General features: G+C 43.4%; 1 protein-coding gene across 1 annotated transcript in view; it reads right to left on the reverse strand.

Annotated features, from left to right (window-relative positions):
- Positions 1–22,151, reverse strand: part of ELL2 (elongation factor for RNA polymerase II 2) — a 44,117-nt gene extending 21,966 nt beyond the window's left edge. Inside the window, exons 1-2 of the mRNA XM_072359333.1 lie at positions 21,886–22,151; positions 12,270–12,317 (exon numbers count right to left, since the gene is read on the reverse strand). Coding sequence (XP_072215434.1) covers positions 12,270–12,317; positions 21,886–22,014 — 177 coding nt within the window. The 5' untranslated portion in view covers positions 22,015–22,151. The remainder of the gene's footprint in view (positions 1–12,269; positions 12,318–21,885) is intronic.
- Positions 22,152–22,685: the final 534 nt, after the last annotated feature.

Consider the following 22,685-nt stretch of genomic DNA (forward strand, 5'->3'; position numbering starts at 1 on the left):
TGCTGATGACACCAAGCTGAGTAGTGAGGCTGATCAGGAGAGGGGTGGCCAGCAGGGACAGGGAAATGATTCTCCCTCTTTGCTCTTGTGAGGCCCCATCTGGAGTACTGTGTCCAGGTGTGGAGCCCTCAGTACAAGAAAGACATGGAGCTGTTGGAAAGGGTCCAGAGGAGAGCGACAAAGATGATCAGGGGACTGGAGCACCTCCCCTGTGAAGAAAGGCTGAGGGAGCCAGGCTTGTTCAGCTCGGAGACAAGAAGGCTGCGGGGTGACCTCATTGCAGCCTTTCAGTACCTGAAGGGAACCTATATCCAGGAGGGGAGTAAACTCTTCAAAAGGGCTGATAATAGCAGGACAAGGGGAAATGGATTTAAGTTGAAAGAGGGTAGATTCAGGTTGGATGTTAGGGGGAAGTTCTTTACTAGGAGAGTGGTGAGGCCCTGGAACAGGCTGCCCAGGGAGGTTGTGGATGCCCTGTCCTTGGAGGTGTTCAAAGCCAGGTTGGATGGGGCCCTGGGCAACCTGATCTAGTAAATGTGTATGTTTGGTGGTCCTGCTAGGCAGGGGGGTTGGAACTTCATGATCCCTGAGGTCTCTTCCAACCCAGGTCATTCTGTGATTCTATGAGAAGAAATGCTACAGTTGTTTTTTCGTTTGTTTTTGTTTTTTTAAATCAGTGATAAAAGAAGGTCAGGAAGGATGTGGGCCCTCTCTGGAAAGAAACCAATTACCTGGTTGCGAGGGATACAGAGTAGACTGAGATGCTCAGTGACTTCCTGGCCTCAGTCTTCACTGGCAATGGCTCTAGTCACACCACTCACATTGCAGAAAGGTAGGAACTTAGGAGAAGGTAGATCTGCCTGCTTTAAGAGAAGATCAGGTTCAAGATCATCTAAAGAACATGATGGTGCACAAGTCCATGAGACCTGATAAGATCCATCCCCACGTTCTGAGGGAATTGGCAGATGAAGTTGCCAAGCCACTATCCATCATTTTTGAAAGGTCATGGGAGTCTGGTGAAGATCCCACTAACTGGAAAAGGGAAAACATAACCTGCATTTTCAAGATAGGAAATAAAGAAGATCCAGGGAACTACAGGCCAGTCAGTTTCACCTCCGTACTTGGTAAGATCACAGAGCAGATTCTCCTGAAGGACCTAATAAGGCACATGGAAAATAAAGATGAGGTGACTGGTGGTAACCAACATGGCTTCACCAAGAGCAAGTCATGCCTGACAAACTTGATGGTTTTTTATGATGGAGTCACAGAGTCAGCAGATAAAAGATGAGCAACAGACACCACCTGCCTGGACTTGTGCAAAGCATTTGATACTGACCCACATAACATCCTGATCACCAAAATGGAAAAAAAAAAAAAAAGAAAAAAAAAAAAATTGATAGATGGACAACTCTCTGGATAAGGAATTGGCTGGATGGTCACACACATAAGAGCTGTGGTCAGTGTCTCAATGTCCAAGTGAAGACCAGTGATCCAGTGATGAGCAAGTTTGCAGAGGACACCAAGATGAGTGGTGCAGTTGACAAGTCTGAGGGAAGGGATGCTTGAGAGGTGGGCTTATGCCAGCCTCATGAAGTTCAACAAGGCCAAGTGCAAGGTCCTGCATCTGAGCCAGGACAATTTCAAGTACAGATACAGGCTAAGTGGAGTGTCGCTTGACAGCAGCCATTCTGAGAATAGATTTGGGGGTGTTGACAATGTGAAGTTGTTGGAGCAGGTCCAGAAGAGGGTCTCAGAGATGATCAGAGGGCTAGAGAACCTCCCCTCTGAGGACAGGCTGAGACAGCTGGGGCTTTTCAGCCTTCAGAAGAAGAGGCTCCAAGGAGACCTCACTGTGGCCTTCCAGTACCTGAAAGGGCCTACAGGAAAGCTGAGGATGGACATTTTATAGGGGCGGGTAGCAACAAGACAAGAAGAAATGGTTTTAAACTATAAAAGGGTAGAGTTAGGCTCAGTATTAGGAAGAAGATATTAAAGTGATAAGACACTGGAACAGGTTGCCCAGTGAGATTGTCAGTGTCCTCTCCCTGGAAGCACTGAAGGCTAGACTAGATGGACTTTTGAGCAGTCTAGTCTAGGAGGTATCCCTGCCTAAAAAGTGGAGGGGGGCTGGAACTAGATGATCCGAAAGGTCCCTTCCAACTCAAACTATTCTATGATTCTATGATGATAACGGAATCAACTGCTGACACTGATGTGGCAAGTTTCTTCTCATAGGCAAGTAAAACATCTAGAAATTTACTTTTCTCCTCTATTTTCATTATATATTTTTCAGAAACTTTGCAAGAACAAATAATCATTCATCAGGCACTAACTAATTTGGATGAAGAGGAAGCAAGAATTTGAGGAGTTTCTATGCTTGAAGACTTCAAGAAAGGCAGAAGGCTTGAAGACTTCAAGAAAGGCTTTCTATTACCGATGTAATAGAAAGCAGCATAGAATCATAGAATCACCAAGGTCGGAAAAGACCTAAAAGATCATCCAGTCCAACTGTTCACCTATTACCAATAGCTCCCACTAAACCACGTCCCTCAACTCAACATCCAGTCCTTCCCTGGATACCCCAGTATTCAGCAACAACAAGTTCAGCAGCCTGAACCTTAGAAAGATGGTCTGAGCTGCACTTGAGAGTTATCTCTTTCGATCTGTTTTCCAGTTCTTTTGAGGTTACTGATGCTTTTGCAATTATTCTATTAACTTGCTAATAACCTCTATATTTGCAAAAATGACCCCAAATGCATAAAATCCAGTTTTACTACAGTTGACACATTTCCTATTTCTGCATCTTGCAAGACTGAAGTAGTCTGACTCATCAAATTCTAGAAATAAGGCTCCTTTTTTTTAAAAAAAAGAAAAAACAAACTGTCCTGCTTTTACACTATACATTTGTATAATACATTTCTGAGAAATTCAACAGACAATTCAAGTATTTTTGGCTTACTCAGAATTCAGATACTACATTCAGCTTGAAAAAAGCAGAGTGGCCAAAAGTTTGTTTTGCCTGTTTGAGCTATACTTTCTGAAGAAGTTCAAGGATCTTTACAGTAAAGCATATATTGCAAATGCATAAATCTATAACAGAAAACAAATTTTAATTTGTAGCAGGAAGCAGCACCACAAGACAGTTGTCAGTGCTTTTGTTTCAGAAAAGCTGCTTTATATTTGCTTTCAGCTTTCCACACATAAAGGGCACGCCAGTTAATCTAGTGGGCAGCAACACTGCCCACAGCAAGGCATTGGAACTGAATGGTTTTAGAGTCCCTTCCAACCCAAGCCATTCTGTGATTCTACAGTAGGTGACTTGCAGAACTTTGAAATTTGCCATATTTCCCAACAATGAACAAGAGTCTTTCTGAACTGCAAACACTTGGCTTGGTACAATTCATTATTAATAGCTGATCTGTGCTCTTCCCCTAGAAAAAGAGAAGTCCTTGCTGCCCTCATTCATTAGACCTACTTTATCCTTAGTAGCAAAATATCAGCGCAGTGAAAGAAAATGAGAAAGCCCTGAAGAGAAGCTGTATGTAGGCACACCTTAACTAAAAAAAGTGCTCAAGTTGTGTCTAGACACGGAAACAAGGTCACTTTGAAAGCAGCTGTATATGAACACCATTCAAAACAACCTCTCTCCCTAGTTTAGGCACCATTCTAGTGAAACGAGCCTCTACCCCCTCTGCCCTAGTCCCACTTTGAAGCATGTTAACAAACTGGTATGAGTTCCTACACCTGTAGTCCATATTCTTCCCAGAATACATATCAGCACATGAAGACAGAGCACCATCTTTAGTTCTCACAGATGCCCACCTCACACAACCAAATACATGTATCCTTGGCTGGAATACATTTAATATTCCTCACAGCAGCTAACAACTATCCATGCCTAAAATTCCTAGTATCCCCGTGCTGCTATAAGTATAACCCAACTCTAGCTTCTTCTGCATAGCAGTCAGTAGACAGCATTGGGAGACTGCAATCACTGAAGAAAAAACAAACAAACAAACAAACAAACAAACAAACAAAAAACAAAAATAAAAAACAACCAAGATGCAGCTTGTGTAGGGAGGTGAATATTTAAGTTTTCTTATCAGGTTCTGCTCTCTAATGAGCAGATAATAATGTTTGTTCCAAACCCTTCCTTTTCTCATACTTTCTCGCTCTGCTTTTAGTCAGAGCTGTTTTCTAACATCACTTTAGTACCTGTGTCATCAACCTCATTCTTCATGGTTAAAGGAAATAAAGTTTTTGTTTAGTGTTTAGTGGATGCAATGATTAACAGCCTTTGTGAAAGGTAGCATGTGGGGAAAAAAAAAAAAAAAAAAAAAAAAAAAAAGATTAGAAGTCACTACAGAAGAGCTATTTCCATTCTGGCAACGACATAATTGATTGTTTAAATTACAAAATTTGCACTACTTTAACAGAAGAACACAGGAATTCTTAGTATCAATGTCAAACACGTATCTTTAGGCTAATGGAGGCGCAGAAGTCTCTGTCATCTAGATCCATGCTGAAAAGACAGGAGTGGCTGAGCTGATCATTCTTAATTGAGGGCAGCTACAGGAAATTTGCTCCGTCTCCATTTACATAAACAAAATGATTTCATCTATGTTTGCACACAATTCAGAGACACAAATTTAATTAACCCCAGAATCTTCTCTCCCTGGCAGATTATTCAGACGAGCTGCGCAGTGAATGACTGGATAGGGGATCTACTGCTTTCAAGTATCATAGCACAGACACATTGCAGGCGTCACTGCACCACCCCTGAACACATCAGTTGTCTTGGTTCTGTTGCCAAAAGCAAAAAAAAAAACAAACAAAAAAACCAAACAAACAAAAAAATCAAACAAACAAAAAAATCAAACAAAAAAAAAAAAAAACCAACTTCTTAAAAAAATAATTGTTACTAGTGCCAGCACTGTTATTATCTTTTAGGACAGGAATATCAGGAAAGACTCTTAATACCACTTACATCCATTTAACAACACACAGTGAGCTCTTACAGTGCCTGCCAAACAAGTGGTTGCAAGCAAGAAGCACAGCTCCACCACCACACATTCTTCCTACTTCCCTTGGGATAACACTGGTATCATGCCTTTACCAGCTCTGCAGACAGGCCTTCTTTTCCTATAGCATCACTAGGTACAACACAAAACCACTGGTGCAGGTCAAGAACACTTTCCAGTCTTTCAAAGTGAAAATAATCTTCCATATCCAAGTGACAAAAGTCACAATTCACAACCAAATCTGATAATCTCAAAGCAATTGTCTGCATATCCTATCATCACATCAGCACTGTGAGGCACACAGTGGGCGCCCTGTTTCTGTCTCCTTTCTCCCTATCCACTGCTGCAAGACAAAGCCCACACCTGCAGAACCTTGTGTGTTTCCACATTGCTCTAATAAGCTCTCAGAAAGGCATGTGTGCCCCAGTCTGGTCTCACTGTAATCACCTAGCAGGTTGAAGTGCTTGACACCAGTGCTAAGAGCACCTGACCCTCCACAGCCTACTTTACAACATTATCTTAAAATCTATGTACTCAAATTGGTTTGCAACTTTTTCCCATTCAGTGGGCTTACAATAGAAGACCTACTAGAACAACTCATACCCTTGACTTTAATCTCTTCCTCTTCATCATTGATTTCTAGGTCTATCATTACTCTCTCCCACTCTGACATATCGTCCTCACTGGTTCTTTTCTTTTAACAGCAGTTTTCATAATTTTCTCTGAACAATCCTGTGCAGGCTTTCTCCTTTCAAAGAAAACACTGCAGATTTTTTGGCTTATAGTTTTACTTAATTTCAGTCTTTTGCATCATTCCTGACAATGCCACACGCTGTTATAGTGCCCTTAATTCAGGACAGGCATATAATGCTTTTCAAGCCTTAGTCATTTCATCTCATTTGCTTCTGAATACATCTACCCACTCTCTCCTCATGTTCTCCTACAGTCAGCAACGTGTCACACTCACCGAGGGCATCTGCAGTGCTCTATTTTTGGGTGCCTCTGTTCAGCAGATAGGTGTAAGTCCCACCTTTTCCCTCTCAGAATTACCCCAACCTCACCCCTCTAACCAGTCCTGCTCCCACAAGTCATTACTGCTACAGGTGATGTCTGGAAGCCCACAGGCCTGGGACTCACACCTGCTCCCCTCCTGCGCAGGTTTCCATACCAACACTCAATTCAGTTTGTGAGCTTCTCCCAGATCCACCACTTGGTCTGAAATTATTGAGTGATGTGGCAAAGCCTTAGAAGTCAGATTCCTACTCTGAGAGACATTTTGGGTTAATCCATTTCCTCAGCTGCTTTCCGAGCTGAAGTTTACCTGCAGCTTTTCCAGGTCAGTGCCTCATCTGTCAGGAGGCAAACACAGGCAGTGTTATACTGCTGCCTGGGAAGGTCTCGGCAGGGGTGTTCTGTCAGACTCCACAGTACTTCCACTTGTACAAAACCCACGAGGGATGATTTTTACTATGGCATCATCTGGCTTTTGACTACAGTGGCTTTTGGCTGGGTACCTTGCTCCAAGCTTAAAACTTTGATCATTAGATAGCATTAATGTAGGTGTCCAGCTGGCACCTACAAATGTTCCAGAAACCTGCTTTACCACAACAAAACCTCAAAAACCTGTTCTTACAGAAAAGAACTGTTTAGCACTGACTTTTATTGTTTTCATTTTAATATTTGCAAATCCTTTTTGCCAAAAACTGTTTTCTTCAAGGACCAAACCTCATCTTCCTCCTTTACTAGAGCCAGACTACAGGTCAGTGGTCAGTGTCTCTTTCTAAAGGTAAGTTAGGCTGCCTCAGCCTGTCTGAAGTAGTATAATTACACATGGCTGCCTTGCAAACAAATATAAGTGTCTTACTACAAAAAATGCACTTGAAATGCATTTTACTAATTACATGTATCTGTAGACAAATGAAGTAACCTGAAAGGGAAAAAAATAATAATAAATAAAAATCTAGTTTCATCTCCTCCCTACTTCCTTCCCAGAACTCTGGCCTTTTCTCTAAAAATCTAGTCTTTGCTCCCTCAAGTTTGCCTATATGGATCAGTTCATCTTTACACGCCTTGGCATTAGGGATGGTGCTCCTTTCAGCGCCACCTAACCAGAGCGTGACACCCACCTGCTGCTGAACAGCTCTCCTCAAATGAGGTCTGTAAACAGCCTTTCCAACACATGGAGCCACACATGGCCCACACTGCTGCTACAGAGAAATGGCACACTTAAGCTCTGCTGCCCTTCTGTACCATAGGCAAGGATGCAGTAAAGTCCTTCCTCCACTCTGACAGCTCTGCATTTCTTGCCAGAGTGATAATGCTCCTGGCTAGTATCACAAGAGGAGCCAGTTCTGCAGGAAAGCACAATAACAAGTACTTACTAATGCAACATTTTGGATTTTCTTGGTCCAGACAAGGTGGACAAGCAGCATGGAGGAAGATAACAGGATTTGCACAAAAAGTAATTACAGTCAAGGGAGGACCAAAGATTTCCATAGGGCCAGAGACCATGGCAGGTAACTACTGTCTCCAAAGGGGACAGAGGTTACATTACAGAAAAAATAAAAGAGTACCACCGCACTGATACAATGCATTGCAAAAATGTGAAAGACAGCAGCAGGCATTTCATATAATAATAATAATAAAAAAGTCTTTATGCCAAAGAATAAACCCTAATTCCTGCAACATACAAAGAGTATAAAAGATTCATTTCAAACTTTAATGGAGAATTGAACCAAAACAGATACCATTTGGTAAATTTACAGAAGTGGTTTATACCCTCCCCAGGAGAGCCAAACCCACCCTTGGGCACACCAATGGTGTTCATGAGAGCCAGCACTCCTCCACCCACAAACCAAGCCCCCTAAAATCAATAATGTTGATTTTGAATTGTTTTGACAAGGATGCTCAACAGCACTTCAGCATTTATGTGAAAGTAGGTGTTTTGATTTAACTGGTACCATAGCAAGGATATTTCCCTTAAGTCATTTGGAAACCATCAGAGTGGCAGTAATGAACATAAAATAACATGGCATTTGACAAAACAAAAATGAAATCATTAGGTCTAGAAAGAGATATATGAATGAACGTAATTAGATATTTTTAGGCAAAGAAGCCATAATTCCTGGAAAAGTTGTTTAAATTGTTACAGGGTAGAGTTTTTTAAAAGAAATAATTTCACTCAGCAAGGCAGATGAAGCATTTAATTTAGTCATAAGCAGTTGGTTTACTTATAAGCTAGATCAACTGCTAGATTTCCAATGTACTGCTCAGTTTCCCAAATCAGATGACCTGTTCTGTAAGCTGAGAGGAAGCATCACTGTGCCTATCCCTCTGCAGATAGGAGCCAAAGCCCAGTCATGCTGAAGGCACATGCACCACAGCAAGAAATTGGGCAAGCTGTCAGCTTTAGATAGAGTGCAGTTGTCAAAAATTCTGTCTCTGCCTAAGAGAGGAATAAGCACAGTACAAGACATGGCAAAGAAAGTAAAAAATACAAGAGTAAAACCACACAAGGAAAGCACGCCTATCTAGAACTCAGTGCTAATGTAAACTGTGTACTGGGCTAGGAACAGCAGCTTATTTTATATTTGTTAAAACTTATCTCCACTCTGCATTACAGTGAGAAGTCAGTTGGCAATAGTGAAATTCCTCAGTTATTGTACCTAGAACAACACAGCTTCTACACTGACTGCGATCATGTAAACCAAAATGTTCAATTACAAGGTATTTTCCAAAAGCTAATTGTCATGGTTTTATGATTTTTGGTTACTGATATTCCACATCATAACATCATGTAGTGCACTGGGAGTTAAAGCATTAATGCTCCAGTTCTGAGTACCTGTCCAGAAGAGAAGAACTACATTCCCTAGGGGGCTTTGTGGTCAAAGAGAAGATGTAACCCCTGGCAAGGTCACCTGATGGGGCTTTTCTCTTTGTCACTCTTCTTCACCTCTTCTCACTGCTGCCCATCCTGACTGTGCACATCACTTCAGTATTACCACAAGGCCTACAGCTTTCAGATACTCTCTCATATTTGATTTATTAGCTTCAATTCTAATTATATTGTATTATGGTGTGTTATCTTGCATTCTGATACCATATTTAATAAATTTGTTTGTTTCTCCTCAGATCGCTGCTGCTGTTTTTAATTATTTTTGGGGTCCCCTGTTTCCCTTTTCTGGAGGAGCAGATTTTGCGAAAACCCTCCACCTCACTAGTCATGGAACTGGGCCGAACCAGCCTGTAAACCATTGACACTAATCTCTACCATCTAAATGACCCACATCTTGCCTTTCCTCATCACCCTTGAGCTTCTTCAGATGGTAACACACATCATGGTTCAGATACTTCAAAAGTCAGTGTTCCCAGTGGAATGCTCTCTCCGTCAGGGACTGATCTGTGGTCTGGTGTGTTAAATATATGCAAGTATTGAAATGAACAAGTCAGAAATGATAGAGTTTTTATCTGGATACAAACCATACAGGTACTGTTTCAGTGATTATCCCACCAAAAGCCAATAACATAGCACACACTGATGTTTTCTTATCATTTTAATGTGTACCATCTTACTGTGTCTCTAGTCTTTCTGTGGCACCTTCTGAGACTGTCAACACATATCTGGTGCTTTTCAGATGCCCTCAGGGTAATTTTGTCCTAAAACAGATGGAAAGCTAAGCTTGACAGTTTTTCTTGATTTACTACTTAATGTAGCCACAGTAACACTCTGGCTCTATACCTAGATCCTTTCCAGAACATATGTATGAAACAGAAGTTCCTACTTTGCCTCTTCTAACCTAAGACTCTCGTCTCAAGCTTCAGCTTTTCAACAACTTAACCTAACATGGCACCAGACCAAGTCAAGCAAGCATTCTCCTTTCATTTCTCCACTTGAACCCTACCCATGGAGGAAGATGAGTAGAACAGGTAACTAAAGATGAAATAATTAAAAACTCAGCTTCTTTTAAAAACAGTCCTGCATTGCATTCTAGAGTTATGCAGCTGCCTGGTTCCATAGACACCAAGAACACATCCCAGAATGGAAAGGCCTTTCACAGAAGCCCAGCAGCCTGGCCTGCAACTCTAAGCATTCTGGAAACACTTAAAACATGGCAGCAAAATTCAAAGAAAATGAAGTCTCATCATCTACCTTACCGAACTTAAACTATTAACCCCGTGTTAGACAATTAGGACCTAGAAATGTCCTGGAATAAGTTCCTCGGTTTGCAATGACCTAATTATGGGTAGATTTGAGAAGTACCTTAGGAGATCTTTGCTTCTGCAGCAAGTAGTAAAGTCTTATCAGATGTTTCCACCTCATGGAGTACGGGAGCAGGATTCACTGTTGAGTTTTATAAACAAGAAAATCTAGCATTCTCTCTTGTGTTCAGTACCAGCCTGGGCTTCCACAGCACTCCACTGCACTGACCTAGTAGATTATCGAGCACAGCTGTTAGGACATCTGTGCTTCACACAGTGATATTACAGGGGTTCAAATGTGTGACAATGAAAAGAACAGATATTTACAGATGAGAAACAAAGCCTCTTCCAGCCTGGTAGTACTTGAAATCTCACATGCTGCTCCTGTAAGAATGCTACTTGAAATGTGGAATAAATGAGGACAAGAACTCTTGCAGAGAAAGAGCATATAAAGCAGATCAAGTGTACTAGCAATTTTTTCTTTTGCAGTATATCACTTTCAGAACTTCATGCTGATAGTTAGGTTAATTATTTATAATCCCATAATTTATTTTGAATTAAGCAAAACCATAACTTTCTTTAGGTTTTGTAAAAAAATAACAAAATGCACTCTGAAGGGTGGCTACGTGGTCATACAAATGATCAGAGGAAAAATGCAGGCAAGTGCCAAAAGGGGATGATGATGCAATTCTCCTGACTGCCTCCCTGCTTGCAAGCACTCACTGATGAAAAGCTCAACATAAGCCAGCAGAGTGTGCTTGCAGCCCAGAAAGGCCTCTACACCATTCTTCCAACACCCTGCCTGCAGCATTGAGTTTGCCTCTAGGGACCCTACCACAAGAAAGATGTGGAGCTGTTTGAGCCCAGAGATGGCCACAGGGATGAGCATAGGGCTGAAGCACCTGTCCGAAGAAGTGAAGTTGTTAAGCTGGAGAAGTGAAAGTTCTGAAGGGACCTTCTGGCAGCCTTCCAGTAAGTACCTAAAGGGGGCCTGCAAAAAAGCTACAGAAGAACTCTTTGTCATATCACTACACTCAACAGCAAGGGTAATGGCTTTAGACTGAAAAAAGATCGATTTAGATTGGGTAACAGAGACACTGTAGACGTTCCATCCCTGGAGGCATTCCAGGTCAGGCTGGATGAGGGTCCTGGGCAACCTGATCTTGTGAAAAGTGTCCATGCCCAAGGGGTTGGAACTAAACTCCAAGGTCTTCTTTCAACCCAGTCATTGGGCAGGCTCTGTGAGCCACACACAAAAAAAAGGTGACCCTTTCAGCAGGACCAAATCCCTGACACTGATTTTGAGTCTCAGCCCACCAGGTCTAGCCCACTGGACCAGGACTGTAGTTTCAAGTACTTTGGACAAGAGTACTACCTTTCAGCACCTTTAAGACTTTATCCATCCTTTTCTCATCTCTTTCTTGCTTTCTCTGCAGAAGCATTGCATGCTTATATAGAAAACTGGATCTGTTAACTGATCCAAATTAAAATTAACAGTCTCTTAAAGTTGAAATATTAAATCTAAAATCCTAGAATTAGAAGACCACATTTCCTTACTTCCTTCTCCCCTTCCCCTCCCACCCCCCCATTAAGTTCTTTATCAACAGGCCTGAAATACTTCATTTTATTTGAGTTTCAAAACAAGCTTCGGTAATCATCAGTAGATATAAAAAAAAATGGTAGATATAAAAAAAAATAACCTGCCCATCTCCCAAAGCTACACTTTTGCTTCCCACCTTGAGAACAACCACTTCAAGTCAGATTTACAATATCAGACATACACTGCTTAGCTGCTGACTTACAAATTTATAGTTTTTCCTTTCAGATTTAGGCTAGAAGTTGATAAAAGCAGGGGAAGAAAAAAAAGTACACAGGAACATGTCTCTTTTCAATATTCTGAATAAATATATAATATTCTTAAATAGATATATAATGAAACACATGATATTGAATGTATCATGGAAATGTACACAGGACTTCTTTCTTTTAAGAAATAGTAGATAATTTCTGTTTTTTTTTTCCTATATAACATCAGTACAAAAAGCTTACCCCTTGCCGTCCTTGGAACTGAATTGAAGGTTGAGAAGGAACCAGATCCTGCAAGAAAACAAGCAGAATGTAAGCAAAACTGCAAATCTTCACACACTGATAAAAGTTATTCTGCTGCACAAATTAGATAGATTAATTTATAACAACCTGCCTACTACTTATAGGCCATACTATGATGCAGAGCTGCCGCGCAAGCAAGGCTGGGGCTCCTGCCAGCAGTACGCTATGCGGAGATGAGGAGTTCAGGACCTGATGTTTTATTAGATGGGCACTACTGGGAGGGGATGGCAAGAAAATTAATGCTTGGTATTGCTGGCACTGAAAGGAAGAAAGACTCTTCTCCCCTACATACAATCGAAAAGAGTCCCAAGAACCTCACTTTTTTCCACTCCCAAACTCTGCCTTCACAGGTCGGTCGCTCAAAGTTTTGAGAGGTGCTTCTTTTCTGAAGAGCCAACTCAATAACATTTTGAAATTCATTTGAGTGTTTGGCTTTTCTACTCTGAAGTTCAACTAATCAGTTAGAGTAAGTTTTACAATGAAAAGATTCATTGTAATGAAACAAACATTAAAAAAAAAAAAAAAAAAATAGGGCTCCCCCAAACAGTCTTCACTTCTGCAGCAAGGAATCTACTGAGTTATATATATGTAAGAGTGCCAAAAACAACAAGAGCCACCTCTAACTCCCCTCTATAATTTCACAGCAGTAAGCGCAGCCCGTTCCTGAATCACAGCAATGGAAGCACCCTGCACCAATTCTGTGCTCACATTGCAGCTCACGAAGACTTACAGATGTTTTTAGGGCAGGGGACCAAGAAGCTTACTAGCTGAAAGCAACTGTTCTTTGTCGCAGGCCAGCTTCTGGTCAGATGTACTCCTTGACATAGCCCACTGCACACCACTGAAACACCACCGTCAGCAGGAGCACACTGATAAGAATATCCTATTTAGCAGCAATACTGTGCTCAGCTTTACTAAATCCTTAAATTATGCTGCAGGACAGAATAACATATGGTCTCTGTACCGACTGGTGTAACTTACTATGCTTTGTCTGTAGGATTTCAGAGAGCATCAGTAAGCCTCCTGCCAATACTTACTTTGAGAATTGTACCAAAGGATAAAATTCTTATTAGTATAGATTTTACTCCAGAAAAGCAAGTTTTTTTAGATTGTAAATTGAGGTACCATTCAGGAGCACAAAGCTGCAGACGACATGGCACGGCATGACTGGAAAGGTAAGTCAGGTGTAACTCCTGCTCACTGCTGCCTCCAGCCACAGCTTGTTCCTCTATGCCTTGCACTGGCTTTTCAAATTCCTCGTCTGGGTTTTCAAAGTAAAACTCATCACACTGATACAGCAGCAAACTCCTGACTTTGGGACTGGTGACAAAGTGGATTTGCTCATGAGGGTGCCTGTGGCTGACAAAGCCAGCAGAGGTAAGTGGCAAGGTGCATGGCAAGGTGCCAGGCAAGACCTCAATCAGCAACAGGCCTGCAGGCTGCCTCCAAACTTCAACCTTGTGTCTTTAAAAATGGCTCCGCCTATTTTTCACGATAGAAGGCTCACAATGCACCCCCAGTTTCACAGCAGCTCACAATACATGCAGCCATAAGCCCTTAAAAAACTCCACAGACTTTTCAACTTCAAGCTGGAAACTGGCAGAAGCCACACAATTTTGAAACTATTAGAGGATTTTTATCAGCTTTTCCAGCACCTACAAGTGCTTAAAAATACAATTTGGTACACATATGACGCCTGACACAGCTATAAATCCTAACCTGTGTCTGAGGTGTCAGCTTTCCAGAAGGAAACTTTGCTCCAAACAGAGTTAGGAGAGCACTCCACCACATGCTGAGTCAGACATCCCAACGCAGCCATAATGCAGGCTAACACTCTGTCACCATCTTATGCAGGCTCACAGAACCTGACATTAGCTAGTTTCTCACCCAGTCAAAGTGTGCTGGCTGAACAGCAGCCTGCCCTACTTCAGTGCAAGAAAACACTAAGAATCTAAATTTAGTGGAGTATCAGCAAGCCCTCACGTCCTCGCTGGCTCGTTATCTGGAGAGCCAGACTGCTCTGGCAGGGAGCAGGCAAGGAGACAGCCCTGCAGTCTGGCCTGCTGCTGCTGCCAGGCCTTCACTCTGAAACAGGCCTAGGCTGTGCACGGCGCAGGAGCAGAACAAATAGCTACTCATCACTTGCTCCAGCCCCTGCTCCCTTCAGTTCAGTGTCTCTGTGGGGAGCACAGGTGCCTTGCCACTTTCCTGAGCCATTCACCTCACACCTCCTCACACTGACCAGCGTTGGAGGGCACAGTCCTGGTTAGTTCTCCTTTGAATCTGTTTAAACATCTGCTGTCTGTGAACTTCCCTAATCCTTTTGTGAACCCACAGATATTCTCTGCCTCCAGCCTCCTCTGACTGCAAGATTTCTTTTGCCACAAGTCCAGGCCAATAAGGTCCTTCTGAAGTTCCTCAGCATGAGTTTCCAATCCTGAAAAACCTGAGTATCACCTCCAAGCTTTGACATCTCAATAGCTTCTCCAGACAACTCTTGAACAAATGAAGTGGAACTCCTCCTTAGAGTGATGCCTGGCAAACCAGACCTGAACTTGTTTCCACCCTCAAGAGTGACCACAAAGTCCAACTTGAGTCTCCAAGTCCCTCCTTTAGGGCCAATCCAATGGTAACAACTTAGGCTCACCTAAGTAGACCTCTGAGCTCTCCTGCTCCTGCCCCCCTGAAGTCAGCAGTTCTGGAGATCTTGCAGCCTGGGGGCAAGCCTAGAATCCCACCACAGTAATCAAAGAGATCCCGGATAAACTGTCAGTACTTGCAACAGTTGAAGCAACGTGCACATTGTCTCACTGAAATGAGAGTAGTAATAATCAAATGCCAACTCAGCCAAAAACCAAGCTACAGACAGCTGCAGGCACATTTCACTTAAGCAATTACTCAGCATTTGCATTTGAAAATTTTATTTAAGACAGAATAAGTTCTCCTACACAGGACTGGTTAGAAAAATATATACATATGTGCGTGTGTGTGTGTGTGTGTGTGTGTGTATAGGAACATCTGCATTCAAATCTTAAATCTCTAAACTTTGGATGAAAAAAACTCAAGAATTACCTGGCTTGTTTTCTCCAGGTTTACAGTTTTGCTTAATCGTCTTTGGGCAGGGACTATGTCTGCTTGCAAGGCTCAAGATCTGTGCATACACATGGTGCTTGGTAAATAACTCTGAAATTTATAAGGCACCACCCTTGCATACGAGGTCAATTATCTACTGTTTTCCAGGCACACTGACTCAGAGTGAACAGAAGATACCTTAACATCAGCACATTAGAGATTGCGATGTATAATAATTTTTTTAATGTGTTTTAATGATTTTAAGAGCTTCCAAGCAGAAGGCTAGCACACGATGCAGTTGCAAGATGCTGATGCTTACCAGCAATGTAAGAAATTCCTCCCTCTTTTCCCCAGCCCTTCAGCATTTTCTCTTTGCTGCCTTAGGGCTGAAAACTGCCTGTTGAAATTATAAGAAGCTACTTGTTAATTTGCAGCATGGTCATACCTCAGCACAACTTATACTAAGGAATTAAAGAAGAAAAAGTGTTTGGACAGAAAGACTACATGCACTGATAAAGCTGATTACATTATTACAGACGCTTGTATCACCAACACTGAGGATTATTCCTTACGTACACATTCCAACCATCAGATCAGTCACATTGTGCTTCCCAATTACTGTAAGGATTGAGAAATCACAGTAGCCAGACAGGCTTTGTTTTAATGAAGTTCAGAGAGCTAACTCTGATCTCCAAATGCTTAATATATTAAGAAAATCATGCTGTGAGTTGGCAAAGCCATTTTAATACATGGATACAGAGGTACAGCCTTCGCTTTGGCAACTGCTCTTGGAATTACATGATTGACTTCTGGGCTTTGTTTTGATTTGATTTTTTAATTTTATTTTAAATATACAAATTTATCACATCATCTGGACAGTAACCAGTAAGCTGGAAAACCCAAAACTTAACAAAGCTTAACATATGACATACTAATATACAGTAAGGACTTGTTTACTATGAAAAATCCAGAGACGCTGTGCCCATAATCAAAACAAGAGTGCTCCATGAAGATAAATGCAGCGGTATTTGTATTTGCCATAGAGTTTATTACACTCCTTTTACAAACAGTAATATGAAAAGATTATAGTCAGCACTATTTGGTAGCTCTGGGCATCAATTGTGAAAAGTCCCGGTTCTGATTTAACTGACACCTATAACTCCTGCTTCTTTCATGGGGAGAAAGACTAGCTCACAGCACACATCAGCCTAAGCAGAGCCTGCTGCCAGTATATACTATACTGCACTGTATATAGTATAGTATACAGTATATAGTATATACTGTACTGCACTGGCAGCAGAAGTACTGGGGCAAGGCAAGCAGGAGGAGCCTGCAGCTGCACCGAGGTAATGAATGAGCCATCTTGGCTTCACACCCCTGGTGTGATGCCCCCAGTGTCTGAACAAAATCAGTATCAGAGCAGGGAAAGCAACAGACATGGTGGCTCAGAAGGAGGAACCATCACTCTTAGAGAAGCAGGCAAACAGATCCACTTAGTCGTACTGGAAAATAAAGCTGTACTCTTGCTACATGGCCATCAATTGTTTCAGGGCTAATTGTTCCTAAAAGAGAAAGGTCTAGCTTCTTTCTCTTTCCACTCCCAGGACTCAGTTCCTCCCAGCATGCATGGATCTCCTCCTTAACCTCAGTCAGCTCACTAACCCCGAGCAAGGCACAGTAAAAAAAAAAAAAAAAAAAAAAAAAAAAAACCCTACACATGTTACATTGGTAGTTTTCTGCAATGAAAAGAAATGGAACTGAATTTTTTCCACCTTTCAAGTGCCATGAAACCTCCAGACCTCCAGTCAGCACAAGCTACCTCAGTTTCACTCCAGATAGTCAGCTCAGTTACACGATTATTTGCACGGGTTGCCAGTAAGGTGCTAGCCTTAGATCAACTCCATGGCAAGGGTGGGAATAATCTCATTTGTTAAGACAGCATTTAACTGCCCTCAGCCTTTCCTGCAGTCCCATGTCTCATCAACCACAACCTTCTGACATCTGAAACAGGATACACATCCTAGTCACCTTCATACCAGATCTCTGATTTATCCAGGGCACAGTCCATCCCGTGCATTAGACAAGGTAAGAAATCTATGGGAAGATAATGGAGCAATAGCCGTGGAAGAAAAATAAATCCACATTTTGCATCTGAGAGTGGATTTGCTGGTTTGGCCATAGTAGTGCTCATACTCAGCATGGCAATCACCCTTCTCCCTAGTTAAGTTTCTCTCTGATGACACAAGCCATAATACCAACAACCTGAAACCTAAGCAGGAAGGGTAGCCAAAGGACGAGAATGGCAAGAAGGGCTTCTGGTTTTCTTTAGCGGCAGGCCTGGCTTAATCATGCACCAAAAGACAGCAGTATTCTTCCAACAAAGCAGTAAGGCAGCATGGCAACATATATCCAATGATTTGCAAGAGGAACAGGGGTGTAAGCACTGCATAAACAGACTCAGTCATCTCCATTTCCTCTCTAAGACGTGGAGCCTCTTGTCGCTCCTAAAGGTGCAAGTACTTGCTATCACAATATTCTTAACACGCACCTGTCATGCAGCATCTCTCTTCTACTTCCTAGGAACTGTATGGAGTCAGATTTTTTTCCTCCCCACTAACAGATTTGTTCTTGTAACTTTGTAACAAAGGAAAAACATTCAGAGTGGTATCACCCAGTCCTTGCTGCCACAAGAAATTGGGGTTAAAAAAGCCAGTGAAGATGCAAATGTGTTTCTAATGGATACCTGCATAGCTTAAATCAATTAACTCTGCACATCAATTACACTGTCTTAAGAAATCTTAGTTTTCAAGAAATCAAACAAAACAAATACAGAATGCATCATCAACTCTCAGTATATTTAGATGGGCAACTCACAGGCAAAAATGCAGAGACCTCACCTACGCACTTCCCTTCTTCTGCACAGAACTACCTTGCAGTTTGTACAGTGGTATCAAGTGTTCCAGTACAAGATATTTATTTGCCAGGAGTAGAACAGAGTGGATGGGACATTCCCAGATAGACTACAGGGACTGGAAGTGCCCTGCAGTAACTGGACTCTTCTGCACACTCCCACTCCTAACAGGCAGCCACCCACCAGTGTAGGCTGCTGGACTCCAGCATCTCATGCCCCCTTCCTTTGCACACTTGCATCTAAATCCCAGCACAGCTCATGGCACATGAATACTACAGCTGTGACAAGACTAATGCTATGTCCACCATGAAGCTGACTGATAGGAAAGCAAAAATAAAAACCTTTCTGACCCTTCTAAAAGCTTCTAAAAGATTTGACCCTTTTAAAAGCACGAAGTGTATTCTCATTCCAAGCAGGATATCACCGACGATCTCTGAAAGGCTCAAGCTTTCAAACAGAAAGTCATTTTCTAACCCCCAACCCAAACCCTAGGTGTCTGAGATGCATGTGAGTTACGTGGAATTTCAGCCCTGGTGAATGAAATAAAGCAGGATTCTGTGACTTCTAAGAGTGAGGGAACATCAGACAAACATACATTACATACGCTTACAAACTCCAGAATTGCTGCAGCTGGAACATCTAAATGATGAATAAAAACTTAAATGCAAGACGGATTTGTAAAACTTAGAATTATCCTTGGACTTCAGAAGCTGAGATTTTAGATACAAAATTGGGGGAAAAAAGAAAAAAAAAAGAAAAAAAAAAAAAAAAAACAAGAAGAAGAAGAAGAAAAAGAAAGAAAACTTTCTTTATCAGCGTGCAGAACAAATTAGAGATCTCCAGTTGCTTACATCTGGAGAACCACAGCTGGGACACGACTGTAGACAGATGGTCCTTCAGCAAAAAAGTTTTATCAGCTGTAGACACAACTGTACTCACCACTCTGCAGAAACTACTCAATACAGCATTCCCTAATCTGCTTCAGAAGCAGTCAGCAGATTAGGACGTGCCACCACATGCAAGAGTGAAATTATACACTGTCACCAAGCAGCAAGAACCTCCACAAGCAATATGACTGTTTCTGCTATACCTGTTCTCTTTATTGCACTTTCTGCACAGAAGAAGAATCTGCATACTATAACATGAGCTAATCTAATAAGGTACCTGCCTCCAAAACACAGAGGCTGTACTTGTAGCACTCACTCTGGTCATGTGTTTTTCTGTCAAGTCTGCTCTCAAAGCTCATATGCTTTTCTGTCCAGCACTACTCTAGCAGGAAAAAATAAAAAATATATTAAAAAAAAAATAATGGAAAAATAAATAAGTTGGTTCAAAATACTTCCAGAGACAGCACAAGGGGGCCGGGGAGGCGATGCACCATGGCCATTGGAGCTGCTCTGTGTAGCCGAGCCCCCACACTCACCAAGGGGTTCTAGTAGCACAACCATGACCCTTTGTGATATGCTATGCAAGGCCCTGCTACACTGCTCCTGTGCATCCTCAGAGATGTACATACTGCACCCTGCATTCCCCACTGCTCAGACAGGGCAGTATCTGCGTTGCATGGCTATGGCTCTGAATGCAATATGCAGCAACCACCAGTACCGAAGTGAAACTGCCTGCAGAACAGAAGATTGTTAGAATTATTAACAAACAAGTAGTTATGCTTTAAAGTCCACGCTGCCATAGATGATGCTCAAAATACTGCAAACCATGATGCTCAGTATTATCAGAGCAAAGCTAAACAAGAACATCCTCCAGCATGTGACCCTCTCTCCTGCTCCAAAGGCAAGCAGGAAACCTGCCCTCACTTACAACAACCTGCACAGATTGGAGTGCTGAAGGCACAGTTTCAGATCTGAGCTTCTGCAGATGAAAGGGAAGTTGGATTTAAGGATTTAAGAGTACACTGTAAAGCAAGCTAAGAACATTTTTAGGAAAATAATAACATAGCACAAGCACTTCAAACTTTACACACACTGCTGAAATCTGAACATTAAGCAGCCTAGTGAACAGAGCCTGCTTACATACAGGCTGCCCAGGTTCTACAAGTGATGGCTAAGTAGGTCATTTGAGGGTTATCATGATTCCACACTTCTACATAATGTTTGAAGAATTACTTGTGTTGCACAGATAAGATCTTTCTGCACAGAGCAAAGGCAACAGCAGAACTGTGGGTCATCTTTCCTGCATTCACTTAATAACATCCTCCCTTTCTCAGCAACGCTGATTGCAAGCCTTCATTTCTTTGGTAAGAGCTGAAATGGGTCAGCAACGCAAGTGAGCACAAAGCTGGTGAGAAGAACCAAACTACCAGCTGCAGGCCATGTGCTCTGCCTTCCTCAGGCGCTGCAGGGACATAAATCAGCCATTTATTTATTTAAAATACAGACAACAGGAGCTGATAATGTCTTCCCTCTTTTCTCTCTTCCCCATTACTCTCACCTAATGCAGAGATTCCTAACAGAAAAACGACAACCGCTTCAGAGCCTCTCAAATAAAGTCCGAGGACTGCCTCCTGAATAGAGTCACGGTAGATTTTTGACACAGCATAAGTTAGAAGACTATGATTTGGTTCACCAGCTTAAAAGATGAGCAGTTTTAAACCTGGAAGTTCTAGAGGCTGCAGTACTAAGGGCTGAAGTTTTACACTCTCCACATTACTCCATTCCAGTGGCGCACACTGACTCCTGCAGGATTAACAGAGGGAAAGCAGGTCTGCAGAAAGAGCTGGAGGCCCCTCTATTGAAGTTATGGAGATGATGAAATAGTGAAATAGGAAGAAGAATTTCATTTATTTTTGTGATCTTCATCATCACACATAGTTCTGTACTCGCTTTACAACACCCTGATGACTGGGCATTCATTTTCTGACCTGGAAATCAATTGTGCTCTAGGAAAAAAATAAAAGAAGAAAAAAAATAATAAAAATAAAAATAAATTAAAAAAGAAAAAAGCCCGGGCAGGTAATTGATTGAAGTTGTTTCACAGATCGGAAAAAACGGCACCATTCTCCAGGACAGAACGCAGGTTCACCACCAGCAGTGCACATCCAACCTGCCCTGAGTTCCTCGCATGCGGAGCTGCCCAGCTCCCAACCGCAGCATCGCACGCACGGCTCCCACCAGGTGCACAACCCGTGGGTACCCCATTCCCGATGGCACTGTCGACTATTCTGCACACCAAGTTCAACTCCTCGCAGCCCGCAGCCTATCCCTCCACCCCCCCCCCCCCCAAAAAAAACACCCTTCATCTACATCGCACCGGCTGCGGGAAAGCAGCCCTTTCCAGGCGCACTGAGCTCATCACCGAATCATCACCGCACGTCGGTTTCAACGGTCGAACGCCGCAGCGCTGCCGGCAGCCACCACCCAGCATCGGGAGCCGCAGCCCGGCGCAGGCGGCGAGGGCACCCAGCGGGGCGGACCGTGCGGGCAGCCGACAGCCGCAGCGCTCCTCTGTGAGTCACGGAGTGCGGGAGGCGCGGGGGGAGAGCGGCGGAGCGAGCCGACAGCAGCCGGGATCGCCGCGCAGCGCCCGCCTCGCCCCGCCGCGGGAGCCGGCGGCACTCACCTTGCTGCTCTGGTAGCCCTCCAGCGCCCGCACGGCGGTCTCAGTCAGCTTGACGTGCAGCACCGAGACGTTGCTCGCTTCTTTCCCGCAGGACACGGCGTAGCGGCCCCCCTCCCGCAGCGACGCCATCTTACGCGCCCCTCTTCTTCCTCCACCGCGGCCTGCCCCGCCGCCGCCGCCCCGCTACTACCGTCTTCGCCGCCGCCACCACCTCCAGCCGCCGCCTCCGGCCGCCGCCGCCGTCACTACAGCCATCGCGGCGCGGACGTGACGCCGCCCGCCCCGCGCCACGCCCCGCCCTCCGGCGGCGCCCATTGGCCGAGGTGCGACGCTCGGGCGCGGCCCGTCGCGACGTCACGGGCGGTGCTCCACGTGCGCGCGTGTTGCGAGGCAGCGCTGGAAGGGTTAACGGCGTGCGCCGCGCTGCTGCCGAGCGCCTGATGGAATCCCCTTGCGTCTTCTCCGGCTCCATTTCCTAACAGGAGGCAAACCCACGGAGCGCAGAGGAGCTCGGATGTGCTCTGCTGAGAAAAAGCCAGCGGTTGGTTTGGCACTGTCCAAAATGACACTCGGACAGCGAACTGCCGGTTGCTATCTGAGTCACTTAAGTGCGTGGAAAGACATCTTACAGGCAGCTGAAAACAGCTTTACTTTCTTTGACCCCATTTCCAGTTTTGTTCCATCTCAATCAGAAGGCACTAAAAAGCCAAACTTGTCCTGTCTTTGTGGAGTTGGGTTTAAAACCAGGTATGTTGTCTGTCATCTTCGAGGTCATGCGTTTTCACGACACAAATTAGCAA

The sequence above is a fragment of the Excalfactoria chinensis genome, chromosome Z, assembly GCF_039878825.1.
Source record: "Excalfactoria chinensis isolate bCotChi1 chromosome Z, bCotChi1.hap2, whole genome shotgun sequence".
NCBI lineage: Eukaryota > Metazoa > Chordata > Aves > Galliformes > Phasianidae > Excalfactoria > Excalfactoria chinensis.